Source organism: Mus pahari, chromosome 19 (genome assembly GCF_900095145.1).
Source record: "Mus pahari chromosome 19, PAHARI_EIJ_v1.1, whole genome shotgun sequence".
In the NCBI taxonomy this organism is placed as follows: Eukaryota; Metazoa; Chordata; class Mammalia; order Rodentia; family Muridae; genus Mus; species Mus pahari.
Genome location: NC_034608.1, coordinates 59,466,421 through 59,478,770, shown reverse-complemented (window position 1 = coordinate 59,478,770; position 12,350 = coordinate 59,466,421). Strand labels below are relative to the sequence as shown.

At 40.7% G+C, this 12,350-nt stretch overlaps 1 protein-coding gene across 2 annotated transcripts in view; it reads left to right on the top strand.

Moving 5' to 3' along the window:
* Nucleotides 1-3,495: 3,495 nt before the first annotated feature.
* Nucleotides 3,496-12,350, top strand: part of Triml1 (tripartite motif family like 1) — a 10,415-nt gene continuing 1,560 nt past the window's right edge. Inside the window, exons 1-5 of one of the 2 annotated variants that reach the window (XM_021219777.1) lie at nt 3,496-4,013; nt 4,242-4,337; nt 6,110-6,340; nt 8,212-8,234; nt 8,399-8,496. In XM_021219777.1, the coding sequence (XP_021075436.1) occupies nt 3,588-4,013; nt 4,242-4,337; nt 6,110-6,340; nt 8,212-8,234; nt 8,399-8,496 (874 nt within the window). In that variant the 5' untranslated portion in view covers nt 3,496-3,587. Of the gene's footprint in view, nt 4,014-4,241; nt 4,338-6,106; nt 6,341-8,211; nt 8,235-8,398; nt 8,497-12,350 lie in introns of both variants that reach the window. The other variant, XM_021219776.1, reaches the window with a different exon arrangement.

Sequence of the window (12,350 nt, the reverse complement as noted above, 5' to 3'; positions counted from 1 at the left end):
ACACATTTATAATCCCAGAACTTGAGAGGGGAAGTCGGAGGACCAGGAGTTCAAGGCCAGTTTAAGCTATGTAGCAAGTTTGAAGACATCCTGGGTCAGGTGGATTCTAACAACAAACAAACAAACAAACAAGCAAGCAAAAATCTCCCAAACCAAACAAACCTAAACCAAAAAACAGAATGAATAAATAAATTTAATAAATAAATAGGTAAATAGGTAAATGCTGAAAAACATTGAACATGTTCTAGTCCTGCGATATCAACTACCCAGTTAAGATTTATCCCTTGTGTAAAGATAAATGAGCACATCCATTTTGTTAACATGAAATTTTGTTTTCATCTTCCATAAATGGTAAACTTGCATTATTGCAAAGAATTGCTTAAAAACATCTTGTTCTGATTTATCATCAGTAAATGTCTGATTTGCATACCACTTCTCTATGCCTATCTTCCCAGGGTCACACAGATTCCTTGGGAGAAACAATATTGCAAAAACAGCAAAAGGTTATGAAGTCCCAATCTAAAACAAAACACATACAAAATAAAACAAAATAAAATAAATAAGTCAATGTGGTGACAAAGCAATGCAAATTAATCTGAAATCCGTAACTGGGAGGAACATACACAAGCATGCTGTCTCATGTGGAACACACATTGGGAAGTTGTTTGTACAGATTCAACTTTATTTTTCCAGATGGTTACACTCACTTATCCTAAACCATTAGTTGAATAATCTATCTTTTCCACTCTGATGTGAAACGACAGTTATATTTTTAAAACTAGGCTTTCATACAAGATATTTTCCAAATAAGCTCAACCCATCCCAATGACCCTTAATATGCAAGACCTTTATATTACTATCTTTGAATTTTTGAAGCTCTTCCTTTTTTAAAAGTTATTTTCTTTATTTTTTATTTTATTTTTTATTTTTTTTATTGACTTATTCACTTTAAAGTTCACTCACTGCCCCCCTCCCGGTCATCCCATACAGTTCCAGCTTTAGCCACATCTGGGTGACAGTTGGACAGTTGTCACCATGGGATATCCTTTAGTATTACCTCATCACACACTCATCACAGAGGTAAGACTGCAGAGGAAGATACTTGAGGTATTGGCTTTAGGAGTCATGACAGGCAGCACAGTGCCTTGTGGGATTGTGGAGAATATCTTAGGAGGGCTGGGTCACTCTGGACGCCAGACTGACCCTACCCAGCATATTTAAAGAAATTATAAAGGCTGCATTTCCAAGAAAGAAAAAGTTGTGCCAGTGGGTGTAAAACTCAAGCCTTAATGATCGCTGTCTACTTACTTCTGACACTATCAGAGAGAATTCATTTATTTGAGATAATCGGAATTTTTCATGTTAAAGTCAACAAGCACGGTGTAAGGTAGTGTGCTGACCAGAGATTGTGAAGAGGAGACCCAGTTTTCCCATCCCGATTTGACCTCAGTATGGAGGTTCAGCTCAACTTATTGCAACCTCAATTTTCTTTCTCATCTATAGAAAGTATTTAGGTGTAAGATCTATTTCCAAATGAAGACTGTCACTGTGTAGTAATGTGGCTCTTCTGTTTGTTCATTTAAAACATTTATTTTTAATGTTTTGAGACAGAGTCTGACTATGCTGTAGGCTGGTCTACCTTGGACCTTGCCCCATAGCCCAGGCTGACTTGTAACGAGCAATTCTCATGGTTCAGCCTCCCGAGTGCTAGAATTACGGGCACGGTTCACCATCCCTCATTTGAAAACTTCTTTATCACTTGATAGGTGGAAAAAAAAATTCTCCTGGTTAGGAATGAACAAGGTACAATTATTCTTTTCTGAAGCTTATAGAAAAGACTATTTATTTAGAAGACGGAAGTGCAATGGGACAGTAGTGTGAATTGAAGGTAGAAGATGCCTGTCCCCTAGTTCCAAATCGGAATGTGGGCTCTATGATGCACTCCAACTCAACTGTGAGACCTGTTCTAAGACTCCTTCTAGGTTGGGATATGAGTTGCATTGAATAGTGATGACATTTCCTGTGATCTTTCTTCCTATGATGGCATTTAATTTAGAATTATTGTATATTTATTTTTCGGAAGACTTTTGCTTTTGACTAATTTCTAACAGCCATTGTGGAGCTGTGTACAAATAGCAGTCTGGAAATCACCTAAGCCAGGTGCTTTTGTGGGATCTCCCTGATGCCGCCTTTCTTGGAGTGTTTAAATTTGCACCCCAATTTTGAAAATGGTGTGCAAATCGCACTTATTTAAACATATTTGAATAGACACCTTCACCCTGGATCTCTGCCACCAGGCCAAGAAGGGATGGATCAGTGACTTCAGAAAGGTGAGTTTTGGCTCGCCAAAGTTGAAGATAAGACAACACCTAACTAACAGCATATAAGAAATGGGTGGGGGAGGAGGAAGCGGATCAATTCTTAAAAGTCAGGGACAAAGGTTAATAGATCAGCAGAAGGCTGCCAAGTAGGAAAGCATCAGGGAATATACACATGGTATGGTGCACTGAATGGAGCTTAAGACACACTCCCTAGCAAATATCATATAGGAGGGCATGACAAGAACGATTCACGGTCACATGACATTCTGGTGTTATGGCACTTGGCACTAATTGTAGAGATCACCGTACACAAATCACTGAACTATACATTTATTTTTTTCAGTCATCCAAAGAAAAATGTCTGCCCACTCAGTTTCTGCCAAGTAAGAATTAAAAAAGGGTCAGGAGGTTTATGACTAGTTTGAACATTTCTAGAAGGTGAAGATAAGCAGCAACATTATATTTCTACCAAGACAGAATTCTTTCTACGCGATCCATGGTGCAATGGCGTCTTCAGGTAATCTTCAAGACTGTCACTTAGCAACTTTTCCCGATGTCAGTTGGGTGAGGTCAGGTGGGTGAGCTTCGTGGTCTTTCAGGGCAGAGGGGTAAGTGTAAGTGTCAATTCATTGTGTGTGTAAGGTCAAGGAATAGTTCAACGGTATAGTTCTTTATTAGGATGAATACAATCAAATAAATGCACCAAGTACTTGATTACAGTGGGGAAAGCTTAAGCTTTGGCGAAACAGAGAAGAGGGTTTAATGAGAAAAGAATGTACTCTGTAGTTTTCTTCTTTCCCAACTAGTTTTGTCAAGTGCGGACTCCTGAAGGATGGAGACCACACTTTCTCTTCATGAATCAGAGATCTCTACAGTTTTTGTGCTTGTTTCCACTAAGGAATTCATTTTCTGAACCCCAGACCCATGTGTTTAAATGGTTTCACGGTGCCATTTACATACAGGAACTAGCTAAAAGCAAAAAACAAAAAAACCCACCAATCCAATTATATCAGATACCCAGCATTTAGCATGTGGCATGCATAGAAAAACATTCAATAAAAGGTTGGGGCTGGTGATGAGTCAGTGCTCAGGAGTTCCACATTAAGTCACAATTGGCTTTGTGCTGGAGAGCGTGTATCATTTGGTGTAATCCAGCAGAGAGGAAAACAGGAGTTTCTTGTAATAACAACACAGCACCTGATTATCACCCAGCTGTGACTGAAGAGGACTTCTGTAATCCCAGACTAGAAGTGTAGCCTTGTCCTGATGTCCAACCATGAGAAGATGTCCACAGCAGATTTGATGGAGAACCTCAGGGAAGAGCTGACCTGTTTCATCTGCTTGGATTATTTCAGCAGTCCAGTGACCACCGAGTGTGGGCACAGCTTTTGTCTGATGTGCCTCCTCAAGAGTTGGGAGGAGCACAACACACCTTTATCTTGTCCTGAATGCTGGAGGACATTGGGAGCCCCTCATTTTCAAGCCAACGAGCGGCTGGGGAGACTGGCTAATATCGGCAGACAGCTGAGATCCCAGGTGCTGCAGAGCGAAGACGAGCAGAGCACCAGTGGGAGAACGCCAGGGCCCAGTCGGGTGTTCTCTGATGATGAGCAGAGTGTCATGAATGTCTCACCTCCAAGTCATGGGACGAACAAGGCGTGTTTCTCAAGTGAGGCTGAGGAGCAGCACAAAGTAAGTTGGGATGCTCGGTGACAACCTCAGAACCCAGAACTGGTCCTAGCCGCTAACTCTCATCCAGGTCTCTGTCGGTGACAGCCATGGGCATGTATCTTCATGTAACATGGTTCTTGCCTTCACTCTTTCTTTGAGAGCCTCAGTCATCTTCCAGTTGCCAGTTTTCCTGATCTTGCTACCACTGGATACCCTGCTTATTTGCCAAGGGGTTTGTTTCTATTGCAGGAAAAACTCCAGGATATCATAAATATTTTACGGAAAAAGAAGAAGGAAGTTCAGGCCATCCTGAACCATGAGAAGGAACGAGTGATGTTGTGTAAGGTCAGCGTCTGTCTAGTGTTTGATCTTGTGTGTGAGATACCTGGTGACATGTCAGGGGGAAAGGACCATTTTTTTAAATTATTTATTTTATATATATGAGTGCATTGTCACTGCCTTTAGACACACCAGAAGAGGGCATCAGATCCCATTACAGATGGTTGTGAGCCACCATGTGGTTGATGGGAATTGAACTCAGGACCTCTGGAAGAGCAGTCAGTGCTCTTAACCACTGAGACATTTCTTCTGGAAAGGACCATCTTTGAGTCTCAGCTCTTTGGCTGACTGCCACTATGTGTTCACTGGGGAGTATCCCAGTTCAGCTCAGGTTAACGCACCCCAGTATTTCCTTGCTTATCTTCTATTATGATGGATCTAATAAATATTATTTCAAACACAAGCAATGTATTTGCAAGTTAGGATGGAAACTAGTTTTAATAATGAGTCTCTCAGATGCTCAGGGAAAAAAATGCATGCCAATTAAAAGGAAGTAAAGAACACAGGACAATGGCAAATAGTAGAGTGGATTATACTGCAACAAATGCCTGAGGTTCGTCCCAGATTTGGACTTGAATTGCCTAGCAGTTAAAGCAAAGAACAAAACGTTTACTATGGCACAGGCAGTAATAGGTACTAGGGCTGGGGAATTTGCTCAGTGGGTGAAAGCATTTGCCATGCAAGCCTCATGACCTGAGTGTGGGGATTCAGAACCCACATTAAAACCAAAAGGACAAGAACTTATAGCCCCCCTCCACCCCTGTGATCCCTACCAGGAGATGGCAGACAGACATCCAGCAATCCCCGGAAGCCCAACAGCAGGCTTGCCTGATGTACACAGCAGTGACACCTTGTGTCAAACCAGGTCAAGGCTGGAGACTGATTACACCTGAGGCTTCCCTATGGTCTGCACAGATGTACTATGCAAACACACACAGGCATGCACACTCGAGCACACACACACACCCATACATGCTAGTGCACTCAATGTGAATATTTGAGTCTCCCAATAAATTAAGAAAATGAGGAATTTTGCTTTAGACAGCCTTTCCCTATGTAGCCCAGGTTAGCCTTTTTTTTTTTTCCTTTTTGTCTGCCTTAACCACCCAAGTCCTGGGATTTCAAATGTGGTGGTAGATCATCATTCATTGTACACATTGAATTCTTGTTTTATTTGTTTTGGGAGACAGTCTTGCTCTGTGGTCCTGGCTATCTGAGAACTGATCATGGAGACGAACAATCTGACCTCAAATTTACATCTAATCCTCCTGCCTCTGCTTTTGCCTTCTGAGTTCTAGTTTTACATGCATGTGCCACCAGGCTGGCTTATATCTCAAATTAAGTACAACATTTTGTGATGTATTTCTAGTATGTCATTTGATGCCAAGTTTGTTTTTAAAACCAATATTTGTCTAATAATGTACGCATTAACATTTCGTAATTTTTTCCTTTAAATTTTATTTTATTTTTCTACTTTCCTATTAATTTTAATTTTATTTTCATTTTTTCTCTTAGATTTCAGTTTATTTCCAATTAGTGGTGATTACTATGTGTCACATTTTTTTGACTTGTTTTGTTTAGTAGGTATGACAGTTCTTAGATTAGAAAATCTGATTTTGTTGACTATTGGGTACATATGCACCTTTCAAAACTTTTTACTCTTCACCCATCATATCAATATAAATTATACATTATAGGACTGTTTCTGTTGCTAACATTTGTGTGCGTGCATGTGTGTGTGTGTATGTTTGTGAATTTTTCTGCACATGTGATAGCAGGAGGAGACAAAGACTTGTAAGCAGGTCGTTGTGTCTGAATATATGAAGATGCACCAGTTCCTGAAGGAAGAGGAGCAGCTCCAGATCCAACTCCTGGAGAAGGAGGAAAAGGGGAACATGAAGAAGCTGAGGGAAAACGAGATCCATCTGACCCAGCAAATCCGCCGCCTCAGCAAAATGATTGGGCGGATTGAATCCACCTGTCAGAACTTGACCTTAGAGTCTTTTGAGGTGAGGCAAAATTCACGAGGACACTGGGGAAAAATTTAATGGAAAAAAAAGGAAAATGTGCAGTGGCTTATAGTATTTCAAGCTATAGGAACTACATTTTTCTATAATCATCTGAAAAATTAAATTCTGCCTTAAACATCATTTCCCTAAGGTAGTGACATTCTGGGTATCAAAAATTCTTGAAAAGGAAGAGAAATCAAAGAAGGAGAAAAGGAAACAGAAAAACATTTCACAAACAAGCCCAGGGACGACTAGTTTCTTCTGGATCCGCTTCTGCACACACAGCCTTGTCTAGAAACTCACAATTTATTTGTAAGCCATGGGGCATGGTGAATCTAATCTCTTCAGAGATCTGATGAGGGTTAGCTCCTCGTGTCATGCAGCCTACAGGTGACCATCACTTACAAAAGGGACCTAGGGTAGCAAATATTTAATAATCAGATTGATGGCTGTTAAGGAGACCTGATTGCCCTGCAGCTAAGAGTTGGCAGGAGCCATGCATTCTGTGGGCCAGGGCCACTGTTCATCCTTTACCTACTACCTCCCTAGGCTGCTGAACTCATTAACATCGTCTCAGTCATAAGCAACAGAGCCAACTTCTGCTTCAGGTCCCATTCATGAACAGACTCTATAAGGAGTGCTGTCTAATTTTGTGTCTTCTAAATGACCAAAGGACATCATGAAACATGACATGGGCTTGGTCTCTGCTCTTGCTCGGGCATTTTTCTTTGCTCATCTCTGGTTCCTTGGCATATGAGGTTAATATTTGGCCTCGAGTATTAGATGTTCAAATATTAAAGGAAGGAGGGCTTAGAAGTCCCCAGTCATCTCTGAGCATGTCTAGGCAGTTAGTGGTTGCTGGGTGTGTGTGTGTGTGTGTGTGTGTGTGATATTAATTTTTAGTGATGTAGTCACTGGTAAGCTGCTCATGCTCTGTACATAACTCCTTACCCATCCCCCATAAATAACCCTAATTAAACTCTTTGGGTTATGAAACCAATAAGGTTATGTGATTAGAATTGTGGACATGTTGGGAATAGGAAGGGGATAAATAAGAGTGCAAAGAAGACAAGATCAAAATTATGTACATATATGGATACACAAAAATATATTATTTATATATCTGAATGCATCAAAATACATACATCTATGAAATTGTCAGCATGAAATCCATTATTATACATAATTTATATATGCTAAAACACATTTTAAAGAAAGGACTTTTTAAGAATCAGCAAGATATTGCTTAGTGTCGGTAAAGGTGCTTGCTGTCAAGGCTGACCATGTGACTTCAATCCTTGGCTGGGATCCGCATGGTCTGAGGGAACAGCCTCTGTTTAATTTTCCCTCTCACCTCCATATTTATTTATTTATTTATTTATTTTTGTTTTTGTTTTTGGTTTTTCGAGACAGGGTTTCTCTGTGTAGTCCTGGCTGTCCTGGAACTCACTTTGTAGACCAGGCTGGCCTCGAACTCAGAAATCCGCCTGCCTCTGCCTCCCAAGTGCTGGGATTAAAGGCATGCGCCACCACGCCCGGCTCACCTCCATATTTGTGTTGTGACAAAGTGCATTCTCTACTCCCTACAAATAAGACTTGTTTTTGTTTTAATTAAAAGCTTAGGTGTGAAAAAAAAGAGAACAAACTATTCTCTGGTCAGAGTGAGAAACATCTCCTGTTCATTAAAAAACCACCCTTAGACAAAGCTGAGGCTTTACTCTCCTGTCCTATCTGTCACCTCCTCTCAAGATGTGCTAGGACCATGGAAGTAGAGTCTAAGTAACTAGTACAAGATTGGGATGAGGATCGAGTTACTATTCGCAAGTGATGGAGATGAACGCAGAGTAACCTTCTTTTCTTTATATCCCTAGGAAGTCACAGGAGCCATGGATCGGTAGGTGTCTATTAGTCTATGGAGATCTGGTGCTGATGAAATACTGAAGGTGTGGGGAAGAGTATGTGGATGTTGTTGGGAAGGGATGCTATGGACCGACAGGTTGGACCAGGTTATGTGGTATGTGTCACAGAGAGAATGAGGCTCCCGTTTTCTCTTGGAAGGTATGAGTCCCTGTTGTTTCAGTGTCCAGAGACCACCATCACCGAACTGAGCCTGTGTCGCATCACTGGGATGAGGGAGATGCTGCGAAAATTCAGCAGTAAGTCCATCTTCTTGTCACATCTCCAGGGATTTCCATAGTTAAGTTCAGCACATTTTATGGGTCCCCCTGAGTTCTCGGGCAGCTTCTTCTGGCATAAAAGATTCTTCTGACAGGAGGCTCCCAGTTACAGTATCTAGAGGCAGTACTAAGGCACCAAGTTGCAAATACTGCCTATGCTTGAGCCAAGAAGCCTTGTCTGATGTTCTGTCAGGCTCTGCTTGTTGTCAAAGGGTTCTGTGATATGTATACACCATACCCAGCACATTCAATAACCCTCTTGCAGGGGAATCCTTCCTGTTAGCACAAGATCTAGGTTACATTCTTTTGTTTTAATCTCTGTGGACAGGCAGTAGGAGTGATTGTGGTACGGGTGGGGTGTGTATATGTGTGTGAGTATAGGTGTTTGTGCCAGTCAATGGGTTTAGAGGTCAGAGGACAACCTTGGGTGTTATGTCTTTGACTCTACTTTGAGGCAGGCTCTCTATTTGTCATGCCCAGATACTTTGGGAACATTTGAGTGGAAACTGAATTGGATTGTACTCTGAGATGGGAAACATCTTTGTTCAAAGATGGGGGTATGTATAGCCTGATACCATTATTCAAAGATGATGGTATATATAGCCTGATGTAAGTTGGGGAGGAGAGGGTCCTGAGGTTGCCAAGTACATTGTTTGGAGATGGGTGTGTGCACACTCTACATGCAGATAAAGAAACTAGAATGTCTAGTACATTATTGTACGCATATCTACCTCAGTGGGGGCCAACTATCTCACAGTCAGTGAATGTTTGAGGTAGGGATGAAGGCCTAATAGCTCACACGAGCTGTATGACATTGTCACCGGGATGTTAACTCACACACATTTGACCATGGCATAGTGGAAAACCACGAATTAAAAATTTACTATTGTAATTCTCAATGCTTTTGTAATCTTAGTAAAATTAATCTGTACAATTTTAAATTTTCTTTTAAACTCAGTTTTGTTTAGTTAATCATTTTGTATTTGTTAAACAAGGTCTCATGTAGCCAGGCTGGCCTAGAACTCCCTATGTAGTTAAGGGTGATCTTGACCCTCTCGCCTCCACTTTCAAAGTGCTATGTCTGTAAGTTTGTGTGACCACACCAGGTATCTATCTATCTATCTATCTATCTATCTATCTATCTATCTATCTATCTATCTATCTATCTATCTATATCCATCCATCCATCCATCCATCTACCTATCTATCTATCTATCTATCTATCTATCTATCTATCTATCTATTTTTAAGTGTTGGGGATAGAACCCAGGCATATTAGTCAGGCCCAACAGTTTGATACCTCTGACCCGTCTTTCAAGTTTTTATTTTTCTTAAAGATTTACTATTAGCTATAAGTATATGTGTGTGAGTGCACATGAATTTGGGTGTTCATGGAGGCCAGAGGTGTCAGGTCCCGTGGAGAAGGTATTCTAGGAAGTTGTATGCCATCAGACATGAGTGCTGGAACTCTAACTCTGGTCCTTAGGAGAAGCATCGTGTACTTCTAACTATGGGGCCTTCTCTCTAGCACTTGTTTGTCATTCATTTATTCCCTATGTATTGTTGCATGTAATATGAGAGTATTATAATGGCAACAATGATTAAATACATTAATGCATAGGAAATAATTTGCACTTAGAAGGAGAGTAACAAATTACCCATTTGTCTTCTATCCTAACTGCAGAAATCCTGCCATGGCTAACAGCAAGGGTGTCCTTGTGTAGAGAGATAAACTGGAATTCTAAACCTGTATAGAAAACAACTTTTATTATACTCAGTTTCCTTTCATCCTCACAGATGTGACTGATCTCCCTTCACATGACTCTACTCTGCCTCTTCTTGTAGCTTTACTGCCCGTTCCATGGGCAGTGAAAAACAAGCTTGGAGATTCTGTTCTGTGTTCTGTTTGTCTATTTTGAGATTGGGTCTCACGACACAGCCCAAGCTAGCCTTAAACTCATGTTTATCCACTTGCCTAAGATTCCTAAGTGTTGGAGTTGATGACATAAAGGTGTCAAGTCCAGTTAGAGGTGGACGTTTTCTTTTCTAAAGGAGGCCCTCTTACCAAATGCACTGAAATTAAATTGAAAACTTTTTGTTTATAGAAAAAAAAAAAAAGAGTAGAAATAGATACTGTAGAATAGAATTCTACAGTATAAACCAAGCTGGTCTCAAATCTACTATATAGAGTTTGGCCACAAACTTGGTTCTGAAACCAGATATTGCTGTGTAGTCCAGGCTGTTTTTCCATTCACTATGTAGCCCAGACTGACTTTGAACTCATATCCTATTATTTTAGGGCTGGGGTTGTTTGCCTGCCTAACGCCTAAGTTAAAAAAAATAGGCCTAGCAAATAATGTTGAACATTTCTTTAGGTGCTTCTCAGCCATTCTATATTCCTCAGTTGAGAATTCTTTGTTTAGCTCTCATACCTCATTTTTCAATAGGGTTATTTGGTTCTCTGGAGTCTAACTTCTTGAGTTCTTTGTGTATATTGGATAATAGCCCTCTATTGAATGTAGGGTTGGTAAAGATCTTTTCCCAATCTGTTGGTTTCTGTTTTGCCCTATTGACAGAGTCCTTTGCCTTACAGAAACTTTGCAATTCTATGAGGTCCCATTTGTCAATTCTTGATCTTAGAGCATAAGCTATTGGTGTTCTGATAGGAAATTTCCCCCTGTGCCCATGTACTTGAGGCTCTTCCCCACTTTCTGTTCTATTAGTTTTAGTGTATCTGGTTTTACGTGGAGGTTCTGGATCCACTTGAATTTGAGCTTTGTATAAGGAGCTAAGAATGGATCTATTTGCATTCTACATGTTAACCGCCAGTTGAACTAGTACTATTTGTTGAAAATGCTGTCTTTTTTTCCACTGGATGGTTTTAGCTCTTTTGTCAAAGATCAAGTGATCATAGGTGTGCAGGTTCATTTCTGGGTCTTCAATTCTATTCCATTGATCTACCTGCCTGTCACAGTACCAGTACCATGCAGTTTTTATCACTATTGCTCTGCAGTACAGCTTGAGGTCAGGGATGGTGATTCAGCCAGAGGTTCTTTTATTGTTGAGAATAGTTTTTGCTATCCCAGGTTTTTTGTTATTCCCGATGAATTTGAAAATTGCTCTTTCTAACTCTATGAAGAATTAAGTTGGAATTTTCATAGGGATTGCATTGAATCTGTAGATTGCTTTTGGCAAGATGGCCATTATTTTTTTTTTTTTACTATATTAATCTTGCCAATTCATGAGCATGGGAAATCTTTCCATCTTCTGAGATCGTCTTTGATTTATTTCTTCATAGACTTGAAGTTCTTGTCACACAGATCTTTCACTTGCGTGGTTAGAGTCATAGGAAGATACTTTATATTGCTTGTGACTATTGTGAAGGGTGTTTCCCTAATTTCTTTCTCAGCCTGTTTGTCCTTTGAGGGGGAACAAAATGCCCATGGGAGGAGATACAGAGACAAAGTGTGAAGGAAAGACCATCCTGAGACTGCCCCACCTGGAGATCCATCCCACATACAATCAGAAAACCCAGATACTATTGTGGATGCCGACAAGTGCTTGCTGACACGAGCCTGATATAGCTGTCTCCTGAGAGGCTCTGCCAGTGCCTGATAAAGAGGTGGATGCTCACAGCCAACCAATGGACTGAGCACAGGGTCCCCAATGGAGGAGCTAGAGAAAGGACTGAAGGAGCTTAAGGAGCTTGCAGCCCCATAGGAGGAACACCAATATGAACCATCCAGTACCCTCAGAGCTCCCAGGGACTAAACCACCAACCAAAAGTACACATGGAGTGACCCATGGCTCCAGCCACATATGTAGTAGAGGAT